This window comes from Haliotis cracherodii, unplaced genomic scaffold (genome assembly GCF_022045235.1).
Source record: "Haliotis cracherodii isolate W230 unplaced genomic scaffold, xgHalCrac1.p SCAF_8, whole genome shotgun sequence".
Classification (NCBI taxonomy): Eukaryota; Metazoa; Mollusca; class Gastropoda; order Lepetellida; family Haliotidae; genus Haliotis; species Haliotis cracherodii.
In genome coordinates this window covers 14536940-14563004 of record NW_027266341.1, presented here as the reverse complement: position 1 = coordinate 14563004, position 26065 = coordinate 14536940, and the positions used below count along the sequence as shown (strand labels likewise).

Here is a 26065-nt window from a genome sequence, read left to right as displayed (position 1 = left end):
TTTAACAAATAATAGAGAAACAAACAAAAATTTAGTATTCTCTTTATTCTCAGTAATGCACAATCATGTAACTGATTTACTTTTCTCTTACATTGGTTGCATATTTTAAGTCTGTTATCAGCAACATGTCTGAACTACATGTATTTGTAACATATAGTGTACCTGCTTAATCATATATTTACCCATTTAAAGTTATCATGGAATCTTATATGCAAGATTTATATTGGCATTAGGTTGGAACTGTTTGCAATACATATTTATGAAAATAAAAGGAATTCGTAACAATTGTTTTATCACTTTTGTTATCAAATTATACAAACAATCAAATAATATTGTTATTGGCACAAGTTTGAGGGGGAAAAAATTGCCGAATTTCACGGTAAGCAATATCCATCATCCCTTTCTTAAAATCATAACATTTATTGAAAACAATCCAGTTTAGAAATACTTCCATATAACACTATGTGTCAGAAATGCCCTTTATTAAATCATGCAACAAACAACCCAACTATGTCTGCATTTATTGTAATCAGTTAAATACAAATGTTAACTCTCCGATCTGAGACTATCTGTCTGTGAACTATATGTTGCCCCTTGTCTGGTTATGCATTGGACAATACATGTGTACACTTTACATGGTTCTTAGCTTACATGAGTGATATGAGCAGGTTATATTGATACAAGGAGGGGATACAGGCTGTAGTTGGGTCATCCACTACTGCAGTCTTGTACTTGGAACTGACCCTTGAAATTCTGATGGGGCCTGTGAATTTTTGTTTAAAGACACATTTGTTCCAGATATAAAATGGAACATTTTGGGGTCAGGTGTTGCCCCCAAACATAATTTCTTCACTGAATATGCTGGATTTACTAAAAAGGAAAATGTGTTGTGAAATCTTTTGAACTTTTTGACTCCCAACTTTCACAAACAATAAAGATTAGAAATTGTATGTTTAGAATCAGTGTCCAAACAAATATCCTCTAACAAACAAAAATACCAGCCCCTCCCCATCACTGCTACTTTGTACATTTAGGTCAATATTCCAGCTATATAATGGACTGTAAATAATAGTATCTAATGTATATAATCATTCCTAACATGCAAGGTGATCTAATGTATTTTCAGTAAAAGTTTTAAAATTACCCACAGTTAAGATACTAACCTAGCATCTGGGCAGATAGTTTGGTAGATGCCATATTTGCAGGGAAATCACACACAATGTACAACCGAATGTAATTGCATAATCAGTCTAAAAACCTATGGTAACAGTTTTGAGATCATGAGATAAAGTCTGCAAGACAACCATTATATTAAAAGTTATGTACATGTAAGTCCAATCATCATATGGTGTCCATTTGAAAAAGAGAAATATCTGTAAATAAATTATCACAGATGCATAAGGTATCATAATTCAGTCATCTTAGTACTTAATATCAGTTCAGGCTTCTCAAATCATATTTTCATAAACAGCCGTTATAATAATTTTACCCTGTCATCAAATACCCCTAAGACATCTTATCTTATCAAGAATTAAATGTGAATTATATGAATACAAATATATGAGATATTGCATATATACAATAATCAGACAACAGATGTGACCAAAGGTTGATTAAGATTATTTCATACAAAAGTGGAAAGTTAGCTAAAATATTTGTTATGTAAAGGGGAGAAATGACATCAAAATTAGCTGTTTGATGCAAGAGGTTCTTGCAATTATTCGATCGGCACCTTTTTCTGATAATTCTGAGATCCATTATGTCCATATAAACAAAAGAGATCCCATCCCCAAAAGAAAATGTACAAAAATTCTATTAAAAAATAGTCTTAATTTGAACAAAACAAACCTTGCAAACTTAATTTGAACAAAATAAAATAAGAAGCTTTAACTGGTTCATACTATCAGGGCTAATATGACAAAATATATGTCAGTCTGAGGCTAATTCAAAGAATCCAGAGAGACCACTTAATGTTCAGTAACATTCTTACTTGTACACTCAGCAAATTTCATGAGACAGATTTACATTCTGGTATAACTTCCCATAAACATTATTCTTAAATAACACGCAAGCCAAAATTCATTTAAAACACTGGCAACTAGAATATGAATTTGAGCAATCTGGTGAATACTTCACAACAAAACAACGTATAGACATCTTGTGTACACACCATCTATCACAAGGTTTTGGGGATAATAATCTCATGTAATCATATCAATCGGTTCCATCAATATCTTCACTTATCACTGACCAAGAAACTACAATAATTGTGCACATCTGAAACAATTCTTTGCATATTTATGAACTAAAACATTGAAGTACAAAAACTTTCCAAATCATAACATACAATTAAAATTGCTCAAGAAATAAACTCCTGAAACATAAAAACTCTGGAACTACTATTGCAACACCTTCCTAAGAATTCACATCAGTTCATAGTGGAAGTCAGGCATACACACCATGTGGTGATCTGTTATTTGCACCTGTGTTCAAAGTGTTCATAGCACGATCCTGTATTGGCGTCAGAGTCAAGTAAGAAAAGATGCACTATTCTTGATACACAAGTAGGCACGGCTTGGCATTGTCCACACAGGGAAGACCTTGTTGCTAAGATCTTAGGATTCACACATCTACATTGTTCAGGGCTGACTGACACTGTCAATACACGGAAGAACTTATTTTCGAAGATCTTAGTATTCCCCTTCTTCTATGTCCTACTGGGCAGCAAACGTAGCATGTTACTCCATCCTAGAGCACTTGCTGATATGACACATCAAGACAGCCAAGTCTGACAGTTCCCAAAGTCTCTTTATTAAACAGGGAAGAGACAGTCATCCAAGAAGACATTAGAAGACAAATCTTGATCCTGATGTATCTAAACTGCTGAAGCCTCCGCCACCTCCACAGTTATCTGGGGGATCCTGGTCATCATTGTTCCAGTTGTACAAAGTGACGGAACTGGTGGAGCTTGTGCGGTCGCGCTTTGCCTGCTTTGCTTTTGCTGCCGTCTCTTGCTCCTGTACAAACAAACAAACAAGGAAGAACTGAAGTCATTGTGGATTACACATCAATATCAATGGGGCTAACATGGACACCCGGAAATCTCTATTAACAACTCATCAATGAAACATGCCTCCCCTGGATTCTGACACCTCCCCACTGACACCTTTAAACGAGCTTTATTTTCAATAACACTCACCATAGACATCACCCATTTGTATTTAAATATATACTACTCAAAAGAAGTTTAAGAAGACCTGACTTTTTCATATGACTTTAGTTAATCTGTCATGGCCATGACATCTTTAAACTATAGTAATATGAAAACATTTGGTGTTTTTTAATTTCTTTTGTGTAGTGTATGTCAAATGCTTGGCCATATAGCAGGCAAATTGGCAATTAAAGTTACATGATTACATCTACTTCTTCAACAGAAAGTGTACAGATGGTTGGTTATCTAAGAACAGAGTACAGTGACTGATGTTTGACCAGATTAAAAAGATTCTGGATTGATGAATCATGGCTTTGTTGCAACAATGCCTTAAATACATATTCCCCAAACAAATTATCAATATGGCATTAAAGGAGTCTCGAAAAACAGTTTCACTGTATGAAAGATATGTACAGAAAAACACCTAAAAATCAATGCCAATGGCATCATAAAGCCTTAAAATTAAATTGTGACTCCAACCTGGAGATATGCCTGGTTATCCTTGGAGACAGACATTCTCAAGTCCTGTCTGATGGGAGGGTCCAGCTGCAATGGACTGAGGGCCAGGTCAGGGTCTCTCTCCTGGGTGCTGGAAGCGTCCATGTCGATGCGACGGTACATCAGCACATAAGGTGTGTCCTTCATGAAGCGCTTTGACACAGTACTGAAAGTGCTGTAGTTGGCATAAGACACCCGGCTATCGTTACACAGGTACCATTTCTCATGCATAAAGTCAATATCCCCTTCACCACCTGCTAGCTGAACCTCATCACACACTGTGTCCATGCTCTTCAGGGGGGAATGTCTGCCGTAGCAGTAATAATGTCCACATTCTGATGATGTCCCTGAATGGACAATGACTGCTGTTAATCCATAGATTGCCATATGCCCTGTCTTCCTGTTCCCGCAAAGCTTCTGCTCAATAACTGTTGGCAGCGTGCATTGTCGTTTTGTCTGCTGAGGATAAGGACTGCCGTCCGAGTCGCAACAGTTATCTATTGGTAAAGCAATTGTCTTTGGGTATCTCACTTCACGGAATATTTTTGACCGAGACTGGAGTTTGGCATCATATGAGAAACGGAGCAGTGTTAATATAAGGTTCTCAGGGGATTTTGTGATCCTTAGGCTTCTCTCACCTTCTTGCAGACCTCTGCATTTCTCACAGAAATATTTATTGTCCCCAATCAGCTTCTCTGGCTGAAGGTAGTGATCGATCAGATCGGACAGATCCAGGCCAGCTTGCTGACCATTTGTTGGACTTCCATCTGAGGATGTGGATTCAACCTCTGGCTCTCCTCGTATCATATCTTTATCAAGACGAGCATCGGCTGAATTTCCTCCCGCCAGAGATTTCTGTTTTGCTTGGGGATATTCAGGGAAAGCCAGAGGTATGTCGGTGAAACTCTCAGTCCGACTCGACTCATTCTTACAGTTCAGACACTTAAATGTGGTGCACATATTTCCACCGAAGATATTCTGCACTAATGTAGGATCTATTTCCTTTTCTTCAGCCGCCTCCTTGACCTTCTGTGATTTGCGGCTGAACTTCTTGCTGAGTGTGGACATCTTATCCTCCTTCTTCCGGATCTTCATGGTGTTGATCTTCAGCTGCTGCTCGTGCAGCTGGTCCAGGAGGAACTTGAGGAACTCGGAGCAGTCCTGCTGGAAGCCAGGTGTGAACCATGGAGGCCTGGACGCCTGCAGGAAATGCATTGGGGCATAGGCTGGCCGCTGGAAGGAAGAAGCACATGTCAACAACAGTACATGCATTAGTGCAATCCCGGCTCCTGGGCACCCGATAAAGCTCTGATGGTACATCAGTAACCTGACCCATTTTACAGCACTGTCTCTGTCCTACGACTAAACATAGTCTTCAGACTCACACAACATGAAAATATGCTGAGAAATGTACTGGTAACAAGGTGCTTATTTAGCATTTGCAAGTTATGAAGTCTTAGTCGAGAAGGACCCAAGAGTAAGTATGGGTTTAGGCAGCTTTTAGCAATATTCCTGCAAGATCATGCCAGGGGACACCAGGGATGCCCATCCTCGAGAAACAAGGAAGTGATTCACTTTCATCTAATGATTTCATCATTTAACCTTCGGCAAATACAACAAATATCAGGAAAACATTGATGAATAACTGATTGTTATCCTAATTCTCGATATAAGGACTACAAAGTTTGATGTGATTACAGACCTGAGACAGAGAGAGGAAGGCAAACACTTCCTGGAGTTTGCCCATCAGAGTTTCCCCTAGACCCAAGGTGTGACTCAACACATGCTGGCGAAATCTGCAACACATAAATACTGGCATCACTGGCTGGTAGTTACAGAAAATTCTTCAAATATCATTTAACAAGTGAATCTGGTTAAGTGTCCTCTTGTCCCCACACCATCAGTTATCTATCAACTAGTCCACAGCTCAATTACAGTTAGTGGTTCATGTTACATAACTACACTGTGTGTGAAAACATGTAGTCCTCTATTTTACTTTGCCTGACAGCCTGACCATGACTATCCTCATCTTATTCAAAATGTGTCTCACTCATATCTTTGTTTTCTTTCCAACAATTTCAAGCTGACATTGCAATAAGAGTCTTAAAGCAAATCCACAAATTCTCTGTGACGATTTGAGTCTGTATTTAACTATGCTTGACAGTCTAGTGTTCCACAATACTCACTCATCACTGATGTAGAGAGCCTGAAGGATGCTGTTCATGTAGCAGGTGTTGCCGAGGTTGAACAGGCCGGTCTTGCCCGTGTCCGATCGTTCGGATATCTTGAGAGAGGGGCTGAGTCCGCTGACACCATAGGTGCTCCATCTTTTCTCCTCTAGAATGATGCGCACAGCTTCACCTGATGGCTTGGGGTAACCCTGGGATACAGCAATCATACAATCACCAACTGCATCACTGACATTGGTGGTGGATATCAAGGAGGTGAGGGTCCACAGATGTCACATTCTAATACCCCGATTGCTTGAGTGATGCTCACAGTATTAAAGTATACAAGTTTTTAAGACTGTTTTACTATGATTACTAAATCATGATCCTTGTTAAAAAGTCACTGCACCATCAATTTGGCAACAATTGTATCTATTCATGAAACATGCACTAGTGGTAAGTAAATTGCATAAGGATTTCTGATTTTCTCACATAGACCCATGTAAAGCCTCTCTTTTGAGGGTTTAGTGAATAATGTTAATGTAGGTAACCATACTGCAAAGTTTAACCTGTCATAACTTGTACAACTGTGTTCTAAAATATCCACAAACTGTAAACCAAAATAACCATGTGTCTGTAAATTATATTTAATGACTGTATTATGGGCCTTTGGCCGTTATACTGAATAAATCTGTCTGTCTGACATTTTCACTATAAACCTGTGAGTCTGGAAATGAGATTTTCCTTAAACAGTAAACATCAATAAATTGTTCGAACAAAAATGTCTACCTTCACAGCGTCAAGGATTGGGTCGTAGAGGTCAGGGAAGCCAGCATGCAGCTGCATCAGGGTGTGGAGGAGCTCCACTGTGCGGATGAAGAAGTGCTGACTGTCAGGACTGATGTCCTGCTTCATGGACTGCAGAATCTGGGGCATCATGGGTAGGATCTGCAACACACCAACACAACATTCAGGATCTCTTACTATAGCAGTCCCGTAAAAGGCGACTATGCTTGTCGTAAGAGGCGACTAACTGGATCTGGTGGTCAGACTCGCTGACTTGGTTGATGCATGTCATCGATCCCAATTGTGTGGATCAATGCTCATGATAATAATCACTGGATTGTCTGGCCCAGACTCAATTATTTACAGACCGCCGTCATATAGCTGGAACATTGCTGAGTGCGGCGTTAAACAACAAACCAACCAACTACTATAGCAGTCATCAGGGTCATGGGATGAACCCACCTTCTGGACAATCACTTTGGTGAATGTCTTCCTACATAAGTACATTACTCTATAACATTAACTTGGACATTTTTAAACACAAACAATTTCACCAGGAATAACATTGTCTGCAATGTTGGATATGGCTGATACTGACATAGTCCGTGGGCATGGATGTCACATGAGTCAAAGAATTGTATCTGAATATATACAAATTAAATAATTATCATTCATAACATCTTCAGATGATGACAATAAGGCTTCCCAGTGTTGGAAAGACCTGGCACTAGTCCTAGATAAAGTCTTAATGACTTAACGTATCCATAGGACTAGTAAAAAATACATATATTTTGAAGGTTTCCCTTTATCGTAAACTATGCTAAGGAACATGCTCATAACAATCTGACGGCCATTTGCTGTGTATATGCTGTATATATGCTTATAATGAACTACAGTCATAACACACTAACCTTAATGGTCCCCTGAGTTCATTATAACCCTCGTTAACTGTATATGCATCATAAAGACTAGTGAGTAAAAAGAGTTTGTTTCTAGGATCACTCAGTGAGCTGAGTTTCATGCCACGTTGAACAGCTTAATGACAGAGGACCTGGTTGTTGATGGTAAGATGCTGACAAACCAATTCTGGGATTCAATACAACTCTCAGTTGAACCTCAAACTACAGCTATGAGACACAATTGCACATCAAATTACATGCCACTGGGCCACACAAATTGTCTCTTAAATTTGGATAACTTGAAGGAAGACGATTTCTATGGATGAACAACTTCTTTATTACAATTAGTGCGACATTTCGGTGTAGATCCTAACACAAAGGTGTTAGGATCTACACCGAAATGTCGCACTAATTGTAATAAAGAAGTTGTTCATCCATAGAACTCGTCTTACTTCAAGTTATCCAAATTTAAGAGTGTTAGGTGTTAAGGTGTTAAGGTGTTAGGATCTACACCGAAATGTCGCACTAATTGTAATAAAGAAGTTGTTCATCCATAGAACTCGTCTTACTTCATCACTCCAACTTCTAAATGCCACTGAAAGAAGTTGGGATAACTTGAATGACCTGCTTGTATGATGTCATAATGAAACTGTAATGTTACCTTGTGGAAGGGTTCTGGAGCATGCTGGAAACTGAGCAGCATGTGAGCCAGGATGTTGAAGCTGGCCTCTCTGAGGGGAACATATTGAAGCTTCTCGGCAACCTGCAGCACAAACATATACAACTTAGAGAATGCTTATCAGAGCTTCAGCCAAAGTCAACTTTTCTTCAAATATACATGAATTGTACAAGAACATTATCATATTCAAAGATGACATTCCTTTTCAAAACTATGATAAAAATTATCAATATATTCAAAAGGTTACATCATATTTCTTCAGCTTTTTGATGAGGCCATGTCACAGACAGCATCTTTACTGGTAGTCAACGTATGATACACAAAGGTCACAGACATGTTTTCCAAAAAGATATTCAACTGAGTCTTACAGGGCTTCAGATCGGTTCGTTTTCTGGGACACTAACTGATTGACATGCACAATGTCCAAAAGATTTGTTCAAAATTGATAATGATCAGTGTCCTATCAAAGTATGCAAAAATCATGAAAATGTCCTGAAGACATTATGCTCTAGGAAAATCGCTACCTCGTGGTAAGGACAAAACCATTGGGACCAATTGTGCAAGGGAATCTCCAGGAAGACCTTCCTCAGAGACACTGCCAACTCACCTGTTCCACCTTGTTGTCTGTGACTGTTATCAGAATGGTGTACTTTTTAGCAGCTGCCAACTCTTTGAGGAACATGATGACCCACTGGTCGATGTTCCTGACTGTTGGCCAGGTGAGCCAGTCAATCATCCTCTGCACAGCAGATGTCATACTGAAGTCATCAATGATTGGATCACTGATGGCATTCTTCACCACCGAGCTGGCCATGTCAAGTGGGATGAAGCTGACGACCGCGCCAAGGCAGAAGCAGGGGTCCAAGTCGTCAGGTGTTGATATGATGTTGAAGATGGTCCTCAGAGAGTCCATGATGCAGTCCTTATTGTTCTGGGACCAGATGTGATGCAAGAAATTACCAATTCGTGTTGCATCTTTCACAAACGTGATCATCTCTGGGGCTGTTTCTGGTATGGTTGCCATACTCATTGCATGAAGGATGGTGACACAGAACTTACTGGTGAAGTCCCCCTTCGGGATGCATTCCTTGAAGTCTTCTAGAAACACAATAAAGTTATTCAGACATTTCAAGTCTGTGTGTTCCTGCACATAGCTGATGGCCTTAGCTTCTATGACCTTGTAATGTGCCTGAGCCGTTGCAGTGTCTTTCAGCAGCCTCATGTTTTCATGAAGCAGAATAGGCACATTGGCCTCATTTCTGTACTTGCCCGACAGGAGGTTGACGAGATATTCCCTGTTGAAGAATGATTCAGCTGATGCCATGTTGGTCTTTGCCCATTCAATGTAGACCTTGAAGCCAGATGTAACCACCAGTTCTGACTCTCCATTGAGGGTCCATCCTGCTGCCAACTCCAGCACACAGGAGATGACGCTTGGAGCCTGCTTCTGTCCCTTCACTGCCACAGCATCGATGAGCTGTTTCTTCATCGGCTCAGGATGGTTGGACGAGATGATTCCTTGAAGAATTCGGTCCATGTTGTCAAGGTCATGCTGAAAACAACAAGAATACATCAGAACATATCATCTCTTTAGATCATCACAGAACATTCATGGCATGTGTATTTGTATTTCTTATAAATATTGAAAATCGCTCCTGTTTTCAGAATATAAATGACGCTATGCACACTAAACACACAATACAGAACACAGTCACACCACCTGATAAAACATAAAACTCTTGTTTTGCAATGCTGAATATGAAGCACTATGCAACAAACATTATCAGTGAGTATGTATGTACATGACAATACACATGTTATGTCATGACATATTAATTCATGTGGCCTCAAGTAGCTGCTTAAAATTATGTCCCTGCTTTACTATAAAGTACTCTGATATAACTCACTGAAACATTTCATCAAGACCTGTCAGTTACATGGTTCATGCAAGTGCAAGGACTCAAAGCAGTATCGGGGCCTTTGGGCACTTTTGCTGAAGGGTCTTAATCTATGCACCTCTTAACATTCATCTTTAGGATTATGACCAAATACCTTGACTTTCTCCCTAATTTACTATGATGCACGTAATCAAAAAGGGAGTTAACTCTGGAGTTACTATTGCTTGCATGATTAAACATGACATAGTCACAATTAAAAAACTACTCATTGTTTGCCTTACAAAAGCCATTAAGCAAACATCACACAGTCAGTGTTCATGGGTAACAGCGCAAAACACAATATAATGAGGTCACAATGGACAATTCATATCATATTTATCACTGAATGGCCAGCACTTTATTATTCGGCCATGTTCTTTATACTTCTAACCTTTTGAACTGTCATATAACAGTACAATTTGACGGAGCTCTGGGTCATGTATGGCAACTTATCATGCATAATCTTTCAGTTAGAGTGACAGTCATGCATATTTGACTAGGAATTCGAGCAAAGACTGTAGATTTGACCCTTCAGTAATGCAGTCAACCAACCCCTTCACCTACATTCTAGCCTGGATCTTTCCATTGTATAACACTAAACTTCTGCCAAAGCATGGACATACAATACCCAGGGTAATGATAGTACTATCCACACAACTAGCTCCAGCTTGGGGTGACTGCTCTACTTTTACAAACAATGCAGACAATTCAGCACTGATAACCTGCTATATTAATTACTTCTTTGCTGACATAGGAACATTAATTTTGTTAATGACCTGAGTTAAAGTAAAGATCTTGATTCAGGGATGGATTATGTCGAGTTGTCAGACGTAGGAAGCATTTCAGGTCAGCTGACTGTATACACAGCATGGAGTCCAGTGTTGCCGGCCCACAATGACAAGTTATCTGGTAACTTCAGCCTAAATACCTCCACATCCAGTAGCAGTGGAGAGGTGTCTTATTTAATGGTGCTGGCTTGAACATGAATATACATCACACATGTATCTGGTTTTAATTGAATGAAATAGTTTATAAATATTTACCAATAAAAGTTTAATTGTACAAGTGTTGTACAGCAAGTATTTGTGTATCTGGTTTAAATACAATGAAATAGTTTGTAAATGTTTACCAATGAGAGATTAATTGTACAAGTGCTGTACAGCAAGTATTTGTGTATCTGGTTTAAATACAATGAAATAGTTTGTAAATATTTACCAATAAAAGTTTAAATTGTACAAGTGCTGTACAGCAAGTATTTGTGCATCTGGTTAAATACAATGAAATAGTTTGTAAATGTTTACCAATGAGAGATTAATTGTACAAGAACTATACTACAATTATGAGAAACCTAAAGGTGGGTACCGCAAGTCTTTTGATAAGATACTTCTGTTTGACATTCTGGGACTTATGTCAATCAAACTTGTAAAGAGGGACTGTCAAGTTATTCTGTAGCAGTTTGTGGTGGGCCTGGACCAAGGTGGTGACGGTCACACAGTAACTATACTTATTTCAGGTATGCCCTCCGGCATATCAGGGATTAATCTTTGTCTAGCAGTTCACACAGGTTTTATGTCTTAACAGCCATAAATACTTTTATGAATTCAAACCGATATCATCAGGCTGCTAGGCTTTGGCCTTTGTGGTCCTGTTACTAAGCTGCAGTTCACAGCTAAGGAGGGGCTTATACTATGTAGGAGTTGTTGCTTAATGTTGACTTACAACAGGGAATATAGTAAATGTATGATTCAGGTAGCTATGTAAAATCATACAACAAAATTATCATTGAAAGCTTAAATAAATATAATTCACATGGGTCTTTCAACATCTTGAAGAAAGAATTGTTTTCACAGAAATGTTCCATGTCTTTATTTCCTAGATTATTGCAATGAACAATAATCATTGTTAATCATACACAAGATAGAGAGTATCTCATCCCTACTAAAAGCAAGGAACAACCTTTTTGTCCTATAAAGGATGAATCATAGATTGCACAGCTATTTTTGAAAATATATCCAGGAGTCAGTCTTGAATCAGATGACACTTTACACTTACGATCTCCATTGTACCAAGACAAGAAGTCTCAGGTTTCAGATTGGTTCAACCCGTGAAGATCCAGGTTAAACTGGGTCTTGAAGCAATGCATGCTTGTCGTGAGAGGCGACTATGCTTGTCGTAAGAGGTGACTGATGGGATCCGTTGGTCAGGTTTGCTGACTTGGTTGATGCATGTCATCAAATCCAAATTGTGTGGATCGATGATCATGATGTCAATCACTGGATTGTCTGGTGCAGACCCGATTTTTTACAGACCGCCATCATACAGCTGGAATATTGCTGAGTAAAGCATTAAACAACAAACAAACAAATAAAGATTGGTTCTTTTTAAAGAACATTGATGGATTGTCCTCCAAAATGTCCTATAAGCCTTTTTTCAAATGATAATGCCCTAGAAAAATGTCCTACTTAAAATGTCCTTACACATACATCTCTAGCAAAATCTATCGCTGGAAGGTCATGCCAATGCAGAACTGGACCAAGAAGATTGAATCTCATCCTTGTTACATATATTCATGAGGTCCCAATGATCTTGAAGCTGGCTCTTGCGAGGGGTAAACAATGATGCAGGGTAACATGTTTTATTCAATAAAACTTCATACAAAGCTTAAGATTATTTTCAGGTCCACCAGAGTAACACCTCTCCCCATGCCGTGGGGAACACAGCAGGTGCCCTGGTCATCCATGGAGTCGCACACAATGCTCAATACAACTCACTGGCCAACCATCACTGACATAACCTTTGTGTGGCAATGTATTCAATAGAGACGATTATCAATGTGTTCCTTGTAAAGAAATCCTTGAGAGAAGGTTAGAGGTATTAGTGCGAGCACAATAGGAGGGTTGACAGGTTCAACAAAACATGGCCCAACTGGTTGCCATTTAATTATTCTGACATTAAACAATCTGACCTGATAATTCACTTGATGTTCTTGTTTGAGGGAGGCTGCAATTACTGTTTTCATTAAGCGACAACTGAGTACAAAACAACCACTTTAACATAGACAGGCCTTTTCAACACCTTTGACAGTTTGTTGGATACTTACAAACAATCAACACTGGTTCAAAATGTACTGTGCATGTTGGGTATACTTTGCTAGGTGTGATGGGTAAAGTGTTCAAATACCTTTCAACAGACTACTCCATAGACACCATCAAAGAAGATAAATGTTTTGTTACTTTTCAAAAAGTACTTATTTACAAAGATGCTTAATGCATGTGTTGACTGTTTGTAATGCAGTACACACCTTTATACATTCTAGGTATTTACTCCAAGTGAAGATATTCCAGAGTGATATTACAAGGACATCACAACTCTTACAAGGACACCATCAAAGAAGAAAAGATATTTCTTTCTTTTCAAAAAGTACTTATTTACAAAGATGCTTATTACTGTTTGTAATGCATTACACACCTTCTTTATACATTCTAGGTTTTTACTCAGAGGGACATATTCCACAGTGATATTACAAGGACATCACAACTCAACCATGTGGAGAATTAAAACTGTAGTCCATTATCATTCCAACTAACTGGGCTACGGTAAGTGCCCAAGGATGAATTGGAATATACAGTATAAACACCAGGTTTCATACAACCCGCATCCGATTTTATACATTACTACGTCATACTGCATGATCATGTTCCCTCCCCATAGGCCTAATTCTATTTTGTATTTTTCAAAAACTTTTGAATATACTATACATGAAAGGGTTTACTGTTGCAGCAACTGAGATTCTGAGATATAAAATCTTTCTCCACACATCATGTAGGATGCACATCAAGTACTGGTATCAGATGACGGATTAAACCCTGAGGCAGTGGTTGTATTGTAAATCACAAAATCTAACAATACAGATGTGTGTCCAGATGACCTGCGAGGTGACCAGTGTAAACCCTAATGGCTGATGTACATTGGTCATATCGGTTACATCAACCCCCACGTTATAGCTCCAGGGCTTTCTACAGATTGCATGTCAAGGTCTTCGCCACAACCAGTCCTACTGGTCCAAGGCTACACACAGGATTACCGAGCTCAAATACCTTAAAAGCTCATGTTAATTCAGAAATGTTTCAGGGGTCTTTTAAAGTAAGGAAAGGCTTCATTATCAGTATTCAAAATTAAGGATAAAAGTCAAGGGATCCTTGTCATGACCCCAACATTAAAAGCTTAAAATTAAGAAGGTCCCTAGATTAAAAGACTATAGTAGCGAGCCTAAAACATCCCTCAATCCCACTTAATTTCGAATAATTACAATTATAGAAAAGAAGAACTAAGACATGGAAAGTTGATTTCTTCAGTCTGTTGATCTACCAGTACCAGCTTTTCCCATTCTGATTACACTGATGCCTTGTTCCAAATGTTCTGATTGCCCTTTAAAGAATGTCTTCTTAAGTCAGGGTTAATTAATAAACACATATGATACTCTCATCAATTACAGATACATTAGGGGCAAAATGATGATTTCATGTAATGTATGACATATAATTGATGAAATAGTCATCAGAGTCAGGCCTCAGAGTTTACATCTTTACCAAGTGCCATATGGCTACAGGCATTGTGTTTCAGGTAGCCAGTAGTAAAACCAAGAAGTCAAGCCAATATTGTAGGTAGCCAAAAGCATTTGGAATTATCTCTTATCAAATAACTATTTTAATATGTACAAGTCATAGCATTACTCTTGGAATTGTATATTAATGGAAATTGTACTTGATTTTTGTTATTTGTGACTCAAGCAATGATGCAATTTATGTTACTAGATTATTTAGGTATATCCTTGGTTATCCGATGAGCATTGTCAACTGAAATGACGGGTAAGATACTATTACATTATATTTATGTATTTCTGTTCATTGTCGACTTTAGCAGGACTTATACGCAAGTACAATTATTAGGAGACATGTTTTCCACATTTAGCTGTTATTTATTTTTGTGTCTTCAAATATGAAGCAATAGAATTTAGTTGCCACAAGATATTTTCAAGATAGTCAATTGGCTACCTCTGAATTTTAGACAGTAGACAAATTGAAATTTAGGTTGAATTGGCAACCATTTTAGTCGCAACTTTGAGTCCTGGAGTCAACATCATACATGCCAAAACCTTAGGATGCATCTTTTACAGGTTGAAACATGTAACTTGGCCATTAATTAACCATGTGAGATGATGATAGCTCCAGATTCATTCATGTCTTGTACTAGTGCTGGTAAATGCAGAGAGTAAAATTGGGGATCCATGGGTCCTTGACCTTTTTTTTTATATATTATTTGAATCTTGGTACCACATAAATCTTTAATATTTAACACTAGTGCAATAACAATTACTATTAGCCAGTGCTAGAAACTAACTATTTTAGTCCACTAGTCCTTATAATGATAACATATAGCAAAACCCCTAAAAAGGGCAAATTTCTACAAGTCTTTATGATACCTTAACTATTGGGAGTTTGACAAGGACTACAGGACTAGTGCCAATCTCTAACGCTGCATTAACTTTCATCCTTAATTGTGTACACTGTAAACGTCCAGACTTGACGTAACACAGATTCCTGCACAACCATTTAATTGTGTTGGGATGGCCTGTTTTCCACTAGTTTACATACAGACAGGAGCAGAGAGTGCACAACACACAGCTGCCAGATTTTACTCCAGTGAAATGAAGTGAGCAAGTGTTTGTACAAGCGTCATCTGAATAATGAAAGTGTACGTGTGTATTGTGACATCAGTGTGTGGGTAGGTCGCGAACATCACGGGGATGAAAACCTTGAGAAATAATTGACGTTGTGTTGGAGAAGCAACTGCAAACATGTTGTTAACCCACATAACGGGAGATGACAGTGGTCTGCTACTGTTGTGTCATATACAAAGTGTTGAAAAAGTTGGGTTTTAACCTGAACAGCATTTAAGTTATATCATGTGGTGTCAGTTTAATGCTAGAGTAAAGCCCAAAGTGCTCACCAACTAGGGATCATAATCAGAGAGAATCTGGGACTTGAATCAATGATCATCAGATCCTTGCATACCTTAGGGATGCAACCCACTGACTGTGGCATCCATACCACCTTCAAATATTGAGAGTATAAAAATTGCATAGATTTAACTTATCCTTAGCAAGGCAATTTTTTCAACCATTTCATGAAACCTGGAATGAGTTTTAGAAGCTGCCTTCAGAAACTGCACCAATATCCTCCAGAAATATAACTACAAAGGGACTTGACCTTATTTGTTTAATTTTCTTATTTTATTCATTACAACCAACTTCAAAATAAAACATGACCACAACTATTATTCAATCACTTGCATGCCACGATTTCATGAAATTGAATTGAAACCAAGGCTGAAGGTCAAGGTCTAGCAGTAGTACATTCAAATTTTCGACACTGGGCCACACAGCAAAAGGTAAGCTAGCCTTAGGGTCAGTGACCTACTGTTCACATATTTGGGTTAGCCAGTTGTAGCTGTCCTAGAGAAGCACGGTATGACCTCCTGCTCTGATCATACACTGATACAGACCACTTGGCCATCATGCTACCTCATGGGCAGCTCTGGTGATGCTGATGAATATTCATTGACCCTCTCCATGTATTAGCCAGGGAAATGGTTGACTTGATTCCCGAAACATGTTCCATTATATATTTTGCTTGCAAACAATGCCACACAAAACAGAATTTATTACAATCTACCTGTCAAAGAAACAACTACTTATATCAATCTAAGAGTATGCAGAGAGTGGTTCTCAAAATTTATAAAGTGGCAAAGCTATCTTAGGTCAAAGTTAAACTGACAGACCTCATGGTCCTACACTGTTGATGACATTTTTATAATGATGCCAACTTAATTAACTTGTCTTAGTCTTTAATGGACACCATTATTATCATGAAGTTTGGTTTGGACTACTAGACATGTGTTATTCTGGCAGTTTTTAACTTGTTATAACATCCCATGTCAAACATGTTATAACATAATGTAATTTTTGTTGTAAAAGACCCAAATAAAACTTGTTGTAACCTAACGATGTCACACATTATACAACTACCCATGTCAAACTTGTCATAACACACCAATGTCATACATATTATACATGTCATAAAACATACTTATAATGCCTACTTGATAAAACATTATTCTATGTTCTACTTGATACATGCATACTGATGAAACTACCAGCCAGGGCCACATGCACACATTGATTGAAACACCATAAATATCTTAGCTTTCATACTTCAAAAAAGATGTAGCAGCCATAAAATGTGTGTTTAAAACCACAACTTTCTGATCTTCATGACCAAATAGGTAAGCTGACAAGGTAAGGATGTCATCTGGGCCCTGTTCCATAGAAATGCAATAGTTGTAGCACTATCATCTCCTTGTGCCTCAAGACCTCGTTCCACAAACAAACTTAGCCCTACAGCTATTGTACCAACCATATTTTTCACTGTCTTCCAATAGTTGTACAACTACAATCCCTTTGTGCTGGTGGGCCCAGCACTGTAAACATGACTGACTAAACCTTGTGATGACATAAGGCAATTCAAACAAGACATTGTTCCTACCATACATATTGTCATAGAAAGGTAAAGAATGGGTGGTGATAGGCTTGACCAAACCTGACCAAGACAATACAGTCACATTTTGGATCTCACTTTGAAGTACACTAAGGAAATCTGTAACACCAATATCATTTTCTATGTGGGAATGGAGTCTTAATAACAATGTGGCTGAATGGTAGAAACTTATTCAATGTAGTCCTTCATAATGATGCCAACCTTTAGTAACTTCTCTTGGTCCTGACCAGGACAATCCAGCACAGTTAGGACCTCTCTTTGAAGTACACTAAAGAAATCTTACAACACCAATATCATGTTTTAGTTTGAGAGGAAGGGAAAAGAAGAGCTTCAGTTTTGTTTAACACAAACAAATCCAGGACCTTTCATAACCTCTATGTAAACGAGTGATGGTTAAAGTTATAGTAAGCAATGGTAATCACAGTGGAAGGGGAGCACAGCCTAAGTGCCTCTTGAGATCTAGAGGTTATGGTGGAGCAGGGTCAGGCTTGGTGCAATTTCTGGAGATGTCACATCACCGATGGCAGGTCACTGCACTACTATGTTCCCTTGAATATTTGTGGAAATGACATACATCATGTGACCAACTTAATTTTAGGATTTTAATCAGTGTATATCCACACACATTACCTATTTCAAATTTTTCTGAGATTAAGGGAATAAAAGAAAAGAAATGAAGGATGAAAAGAGTATTTTTATATTTTTATATGTCCATTATACTGTAATGTTCCTAGAATTACTAGAATTAATGTCTGTCCTTTCATTCTGGGGATGCATAGACACATTTTGGATAATGGAGCATCAATATAACACACAGGTCTGTGAAGTAGTATGGTACAAATAGCTTAGAAGTATTGCGTTCACAGATTGATGTTGTGTAGACAAGAAAGGTTAGGGTTAGTGAGACAAAAAATAGAATTTTCAGATGCATATAGACATAAATATTAGGTTGCATTTTTCAATAGTTGGTTGCATCAGTTGATGTTTTATATAGCTAAATTGAGCCCTGACAGCCCTGGTATCATTTGGCAAATACACTTTGCTATCTTACAGTCAGTCTAGTCAGTTAGTTGGGTTTAATGCCTTTTTAAACTGTCATTCATTGTGACTACATGTCTTCATAATATGGAAGAAAATCAAAGAGTGATGCAGGTCATAGAGGTTTACCACTTAGGTGAAACCCATGAGTATGATGCTGACATATCATGATGTATGGGAGATTCAAAACATCAGCAGATCAAGACACAGCAAAGGGACACAACTCTGCACAACAAACAGTCATGCCTTTGATCAGAGGTCCCCTGTAGGATTCATTCGAACCTGAAATACACATGATACATCAACAATATGCCCAATGTAATACTACAATAACCTCACTGTTCATTTCGGGTATGACAATATTTGCGTTGTAAAGGACATCCATTGTTATCATCTTCTCTTTCTTACCCTGACCAACTTTTTTTTCTTACAAGATTAAAGACGTCGGCAAAACCAACCTTAAATTACATGATCCCTAGAGAAACAACCATATTATATTTAACTCTGACCATATTTCACATAAGACCTATCATGTCAAAATCCACAAATATCTCGGCCTCCACTAGACAATCAGATGACTGTTTGAACAAGATCACATATCCGATACCCAATAGCTTCTATAAGCATTTATGCAAACAGTTCTATCTTTCATACCACATGCTGACACCAACCTGTCTTATGAAAACATATAAATGTTCACAGTTCATTCTTAACACTCTCAAAATAGAGAGTCTGACCTAATTTAAAGAGACTGAGCAAAGGGTAAAATTCACTTGGAATATGCACTGGTGAATTGGAATATGAGAGGGCATTAAACATATTTAAAGCTGTCACAAAATGATGAAATGTCAAAAATGTTCATCTGAAAAATTATCGTTTCAAAAACATAAAAATATGCTCCGAATCTTTTAGTGCTTTTCCAAGCAAAGGAGTAAATTTACGGACATACCTACAGCTATGATCATGACTACCATGCTTACGGCATGTTGCAGACACTTAGCATGTACTTTCCATGTCAGAGATAAATATTGCTGTGTGTTGCTACTTGAATGTCTACCAGGCCTGGGAAAGTGTTAGGGCATACTCACTTCCAGCATGCAGTCGGCAATGTCAAAGCAATCAAAGGCGCACTGGACAAACACAGGCAGTCCTAGCAAGGTTTTTTAAATCTATATCAAACCTGCAATAAATTACTACTGGAGTACCCCTGTCTCAATTTCACTCATGGCAGTAATTATTTCTACCTCTACACTTTGACTGGGCATTAGACCTTGAAACCTGGTCTCTCTAAGTCTGGACCAGACAAACCACTGATTCATAGCATATTCAGATCCATGTCATCAATGACTGTGTTCGTCAGCTCTTACAAGTGTTTTATCAGGGAGGTCTAGAGGAAATATGATATTAACAACCATTCCTCATAATCAGTGTTTGACACTGGTCAGATTATGAAAGCTGCCTAAAGAACCAACAGATAGATTAACTTGCTGATCCTATTTGATCTCTCAGACGAGAAAGTTGTAATAACTATATTATACTTTTACAAATTAATGTAAAACAAATTACTTCTCTTAAATCTAAAAACTAATCAACAGCACCAAAAACATAAAGACAGACGACCTGACCACCATTTAATTCATTCCACTGGTCCTTGTGAAGATTGACTTAACTGGTATCAAAGGACAACACTATACAACACCACTCCTATCCTATCCCACCAACACCACTTGACTTCAGTTCAGAGCAGGAGTATCTTGTACAGTGCATGTCAGTGATAAACACTGTTATTGTGTTGCTACGTGACAGTCTTCCACGGGTACGTTAAAGTACACGTGACATGATTTATAACACACAGTTACCTTGAAAGACTGTCACATGTACATCTTTAGAAATACTGGATTTTCCGCTCCATTTGGTGACCACATGACAAAGACATGCCAAAGGACATATGGTTATTGTCAAACTTATCATTGTGTATATGGTGACAACTAGTTAAGTATACAAAGTCTATATCACCTGATTACCAGTAGCTTACTGACAGAAAATGGGAGTCAAGCGGGTTATGATGTCTCCAGCAAGGTCTTCCCACATCTGCAATGGACTGCTACCATAGTCTAGTGGACAGAACGTCTGCCTAGAAAGAGGAAGGTTGGTGGTTCGATCCACTGGCCGTGTCATACCAAAAGATCCTGGGCATTAACAGCATAAAACAAAGACTGCTCGGCCTGAAGTCTGTATACTGTGTCTGAGTGGGGTATCCATGTTAAACTGTGGCAGGGTATCTCAGTGGGCTAGCACTATAACAACAGCAGTTCGGACTAGTACAAGCAGCCACACACACATGCATGTATGTCACTATTTATCAAGCGAGTGAAACAGTCTTCATTATATTATCGTTATTTATACTTTCTCATGCTGTACTTGATATGTAACCATTTCTCCTCCCCTGACCTGCTATGGAAGCCATTGTGTAACCTGCTATGGAAGCCATTGTGTAATGATGGCGTGTCTGGTGTCACTTGACTAGAAACAGGTACAATCACGGGAGATCTAGTGAACCAGAACATGGACTATATATATGCTTAGATCCTCCAGGGTTGGTTAACATAAGTCCACTGGTCCAAGACTAGTAAAAATAAGGAAGGACTAGCAACATTTCTTTGTTGACTACCAGTTTTGCCATGAGGTTGATGGCAACTATGTAGTAGATAGCATTTGCAAACTAGTGAAAATATTAAATATAATTAACCTTCAGATTCTTTAAATCAATGATCCGTTTATGGTTATCATGATTGATTGATCACCTGTTGTCCGTGGCAGGGCAAAAAAAAACACTGATAAGAAAATCCAATACACTAGCATTCTGGGATTGCAAACACTAGTTTAGAGCCTCAGCCTATGAACAATTTGAAGGTCATGCCAAATATGCACCTTCGAACGAGGACACTCAAATGGTTTAGGTAAATATTGAACTGTATACTGGGCTGTTAGAGTGTGCGGGTTATGTTGAAACAGATTGATACTTTTTATGTTATTTATGCTACACCATAAAGATAGAAAGCTCTTCATAAAAAAGTAAGTACTGTTATTGTTGCATTACACACCCTGATCCAATAAGCGCCCCTGACCAACTTATAAACCCATTTGTAAGTATTGTCCCTCTTGGAACCAGCTACGGAAGACCAAACATTTACATGACAGTCCGGGGTTTTTAAAGCATATATTACAGATTTTTACAGAAACAGCAATGTAGAAGGGGGAAATAATTGCCTAGTACCTACTAACAAAAATGTTTTATTTTCATCAACATTTCACTAAGTTAGTTCACTACAGCTTGATCTCTGAATATAATTAACTTGTTAATGGTCTTAATAAGTGCCTTTCTTTATCATTTTTTCAAGCACTCGTTTTGGCAAATACGGTAGCAATGATAAGTTATGTCTCAAATTATGTCTCCAAGTTTTTGTAGATTTAAAGGTGCCTATGTCAGATGCATTTTGATTTTATCCCATCAAGATGAATCAACACTCTTACAAAGCCACCAACAAAGCTTTCTACAAACCACACACTTTTCCACAAATGACTTTCAGAATACCCGGGTAGGGTACAATGCAGTAAATCGCCATGTTCACGTGATTAGACGAGCGTGAAATGAGGCTGCGTTCATCCAGTCAGGTAAACATGTTGACACCATGTCAAACCTTACATCGTCTGCTGACTTCACAGTCACAACATCCACACACTACACAGATGTGGACATTCAGGAAATGATACATCTATTCTTAATACATGCATTATCAAGCAGCCATGCACACTGACATATGCATCCTCAAGTCAACAGAAAAAGCTTGAAACCTGCTCAACAGGAGAACTGTATAAAACATCTTTAATTAACAAGAATATGCACTGAGCACCACTGTCTGATATATTATAGTTGTGTTAGATTTATGAACCCAACATAACTCCTGGAGTGAAAAATCTTTTGCCTGTATAAAAATAATAGACACAAACAGGTCTGCTGCAGCCCATAACAACACAACTATGTGTGTGCCTCAAGAGTGGGAGAGTGAGTGAGTGTGAAAGTGTGTAAGAGTGAGTGAGTGAGTGAGTGTGTGTGTGTGTGTGTGTGTGTGAGAGTGAGTGAGTGAGTGTGTTTGTGTGAGTGAGTGTGAGTGAGTGAGTGAGTGTGTTTGTGTGAGTGAGTGGGAGAGTGGGTGACTTGATGTGCCAGTGGGTGAGTGAGAAAATGAAAATGACTGTGAGTGTGGATGAGTGAGTGACTGAGAGTGTCAGTGTGTGACTTACAGTGGATGACTGTAACAAGATGATAGATCTTAGTATCAAAAAACAGCAATGAGTCTGAGTTTGATCAGAAGATGACAAATCCCTCGACCCCAAAATAACAAAAGGCACCACTTCAGCCCCTTGGTAATACATGTACCAAGTTTGGATGAAAAGTCTCAGTTTTCAAGTTATGCTCCGGAAACGAAATACAGACAGACCAGATGATGACTATAAAAAAGACTGATAATTTACATCAAAGACAGCTGCTTTAATGATCATGATAGCAGACATCCAAGTGAGCTGGATGTGTCCTAAGTCCAGCCTGGTGGATTTCTTCATGAATGTCACATGAATGTGATGGAGATACTGTTGAGACATACACCTGTGTGTATGACTATGAACTATTTATAATAAACCAAGACCCACAACAAAAGAAGAACATGTTTAGTGGCACAAAAAGACCTTTTATCCCAATAATCATGATAATGCAATATGTTTGTACCAGTTACTGATACTATTGTCAACTTTCTCTTTCAACATTAAACCATGGACTACAGTATATTTAGAACTGTGGGCATAACAGGACTAGATTTCCCTTCATACTATTACCGGTTGTTATTGTGTCAAATTAATCAGGAAGACGGGTATTCTGTACCGTCAACAGGACTAGGAATATAGCAACGTGTAATCCTGTTGTCAGAACAGAATACCGACTAGTCCTCGACTTGTAAGCCTGTAAGTACTACAAGGTACTTGTTTTCTCCCAAAATCTATTTCTTTTACAGAAACCACCTGTCAAAAAGAGCTGTTAACCATTACTAGGAATAAGTTGATGGATGTCTACCCTGAGTCAAAACTAGCGGCATATTTATTAGTATAGCCTGGGCCCAATTCTACAAAACAATCTGTGTGTTGAAAAAATTGTGAACCTATGTTAAGTATGGGAGATACAGAGGGGTAGAACTTAACACTAGCCTGCTAGCCCAGTCATGATACAAATTCCCCTGGGCTGGCGCAAGTTTTCTAATTTTTTTATCATTACAAGGGCATTTAATCTTTACCCGGACTAGTGAAGTTTTTGAGTTCTAACCCTGATACGATCACCTTAGCAATAAGATCGCTTTGTGGAACCAGGCTCTGGTGATATTAGCTTTCCACAAAGCGATTTTATCATTAAGACAATAAGTAAGTTCCACACTATAACACTGACTTATGACAGTCATAGCGCTAAGATAACCTTATTGAACAGGGCTCAGGACCCTGGAGGACCATACCAAGCTGTGTTAGGTTGTTTGGGAGTTAAGATCATTGTTGCAATGCTAAGATGTATTTGGGGACCAGACTCAAGTAAGTGCTGGATCAGGGATGACAATGACTACCAGTACATCACACCTCCAGACCGCACACAAACAACATTCTCTGCACCCACTCAAGAGTGTCGCAGTTCTGTACAAGTAGGCGTATCACTTGACACTGGCAGCAATAACACAACATGCTTTCTGTCAAACTCTTCATTGTATGTTATATTACATATATGATACATGTATTTCTATACACAGACATGAATCACTGGTGTCGGTTTTTCAAGTGGTAATAAAGAATATGTGTAAGTTGATATGTAGGACATTTAAGACAAGATGGCCACAGATTACCATTTGACACTCAATTTTAAACCCTTGAACAAGCGTTTTCATCTTAGACTTATACAAATTTTTAAAGATAAAAAAGAAATCTAAGCATGAGATATCAACAACACAAGCTCATTTCCTGTATTAGTTGTACTATGAATCATTGAGTTTCTTATAAGCATACAACATCATGTTTGTCTGCGTTCTACACTGACTACTAGATTCATAGATACACAATTCTTAATAACAGCCTACTACTTAAGCAACTAGTTTAAAGCATGAGTCAAGTTAAATCATGTATGCTCTAGTAAGCATAGCTAGTAACAGTCCAATAAAAACATAAAAATTACAGAAAATGATGCTTATAGCCAAATTCAGACTAGTAGAATCAAAAGTTTTTGGCACAGACAGTAATATGAAGATAATCTGAGAATAAATTGACTCAACACTGATCATGCTGATAATGTCCTTTTGGGTGAGTGAGTGAGTTGGGTTTAACGTCGCTTTTAACAGTATTCCAGTTATATCGCTGCGGGTCAGCTTAATGTGGGAGGAAAGCCCGAAGTGATGCAGGTCTTAGACGTTTACCACTTCGGTGAAATCCACGAGCACGGGTATGGTGCTGACAAACCTAGAAACATAATCGGGGCGAACAAGGATTCGAACCCACAATCATAGGTTTCTGGCGTGCCCAAGGGACGCAACTCTGCACAGCGAATCACGGTGCTTTAGATGACTGGGCCACCCGTGCCCCCAATGTCCTTTTGGAAAGATAATGCCCATATTTTAATGCCCAGTAATTAACTTCTAAATGTCTGTTTAAATGTGGAATATTACATATTTATGTTTGCAATGTCAATGAATGAGTGAAAAAAAGAATAAACAACCTAACAATATGAATAGTTTATAGTTAAAGATTTTATTTTAACATAGTTATATGTATTGTTGTTATGTATCGTGTTGTTGTCTGCTTTTCTATCATGAATTACTTATCCTGTTCATCCTACATACTCGTTATTTCAACACAACTATTTGCAACCAACCATGTGGGATCAACAGGACTGTATGGTAATACAGAACCAAAATAGCATATGAGACAAGAATGAGTGACCTGTTAGGTTAATCCAGCCTTGTTTTATTTCCAGATGGAAAGTGGAAACAAAGCATTTTTCAGCCTCAGATTTGACTGTATCCTACACAAAGCGCTCTCATTTTTTTCTGAGTATCGACTTCTGTTTACAAACAAAATAGTCATATGACTGTGAGTCTTCTCGGGACAATCTCACATAGTTGTACTGTTAGGATCATTATAACTCTAGTC

At 38.3% G+C, this 26065-nt stretch overlaps 1 protein-coding gene across 6 annotated transcripts in view; it reads right to left on the bottom strand.

Moving 5' to 3' along the window:
• Window positions 1-32: 32 nt before the first annotated feature.
• The window catches only part of LOC139450731 (ubiquitin carboxyl-terminal hydrolase 38-like), a 64006-nt gene continuing 37973 nt past the window's right edge, over window positions 33-26065 (bottom strand). For all 6 annotated transcript variants that reach the window (XM_071232543.1, XM_071232537.1, XM_071232539.1 and 3 more), the window contains 7 exons: window positions 8849-9793; window positions 8224-8325; window positions 6667-6825; window positions 5896-6089; window positions 5412-5505; window positions 3692-4942; window positions 33-3017 (listed from right to left, as the gene is read on the bottom strand). In XM_071232543.1, coding sequence (XP_071088644.1) covers window positions 2847-3017; window positions 3692-4942; window positions 5412-5505; window positions 5896-6089; window positions 6667-6825; window positions 8224-8325; window positions 8849-9778 — 2901 coding nt within the window. In that variant the 5' untranslated portion in view covers window positions 9779-9793 and the 3' untranslated portion in view covers window positions 33-2846. The remainder of the gene's footprint in view (window positions 3018-3691; window positions 4943-5411; window positions 5506-5895; window positions 6090-6666; window positions 6826-8223; window positions 8326-8848; window positions 9794-26065) is intronic.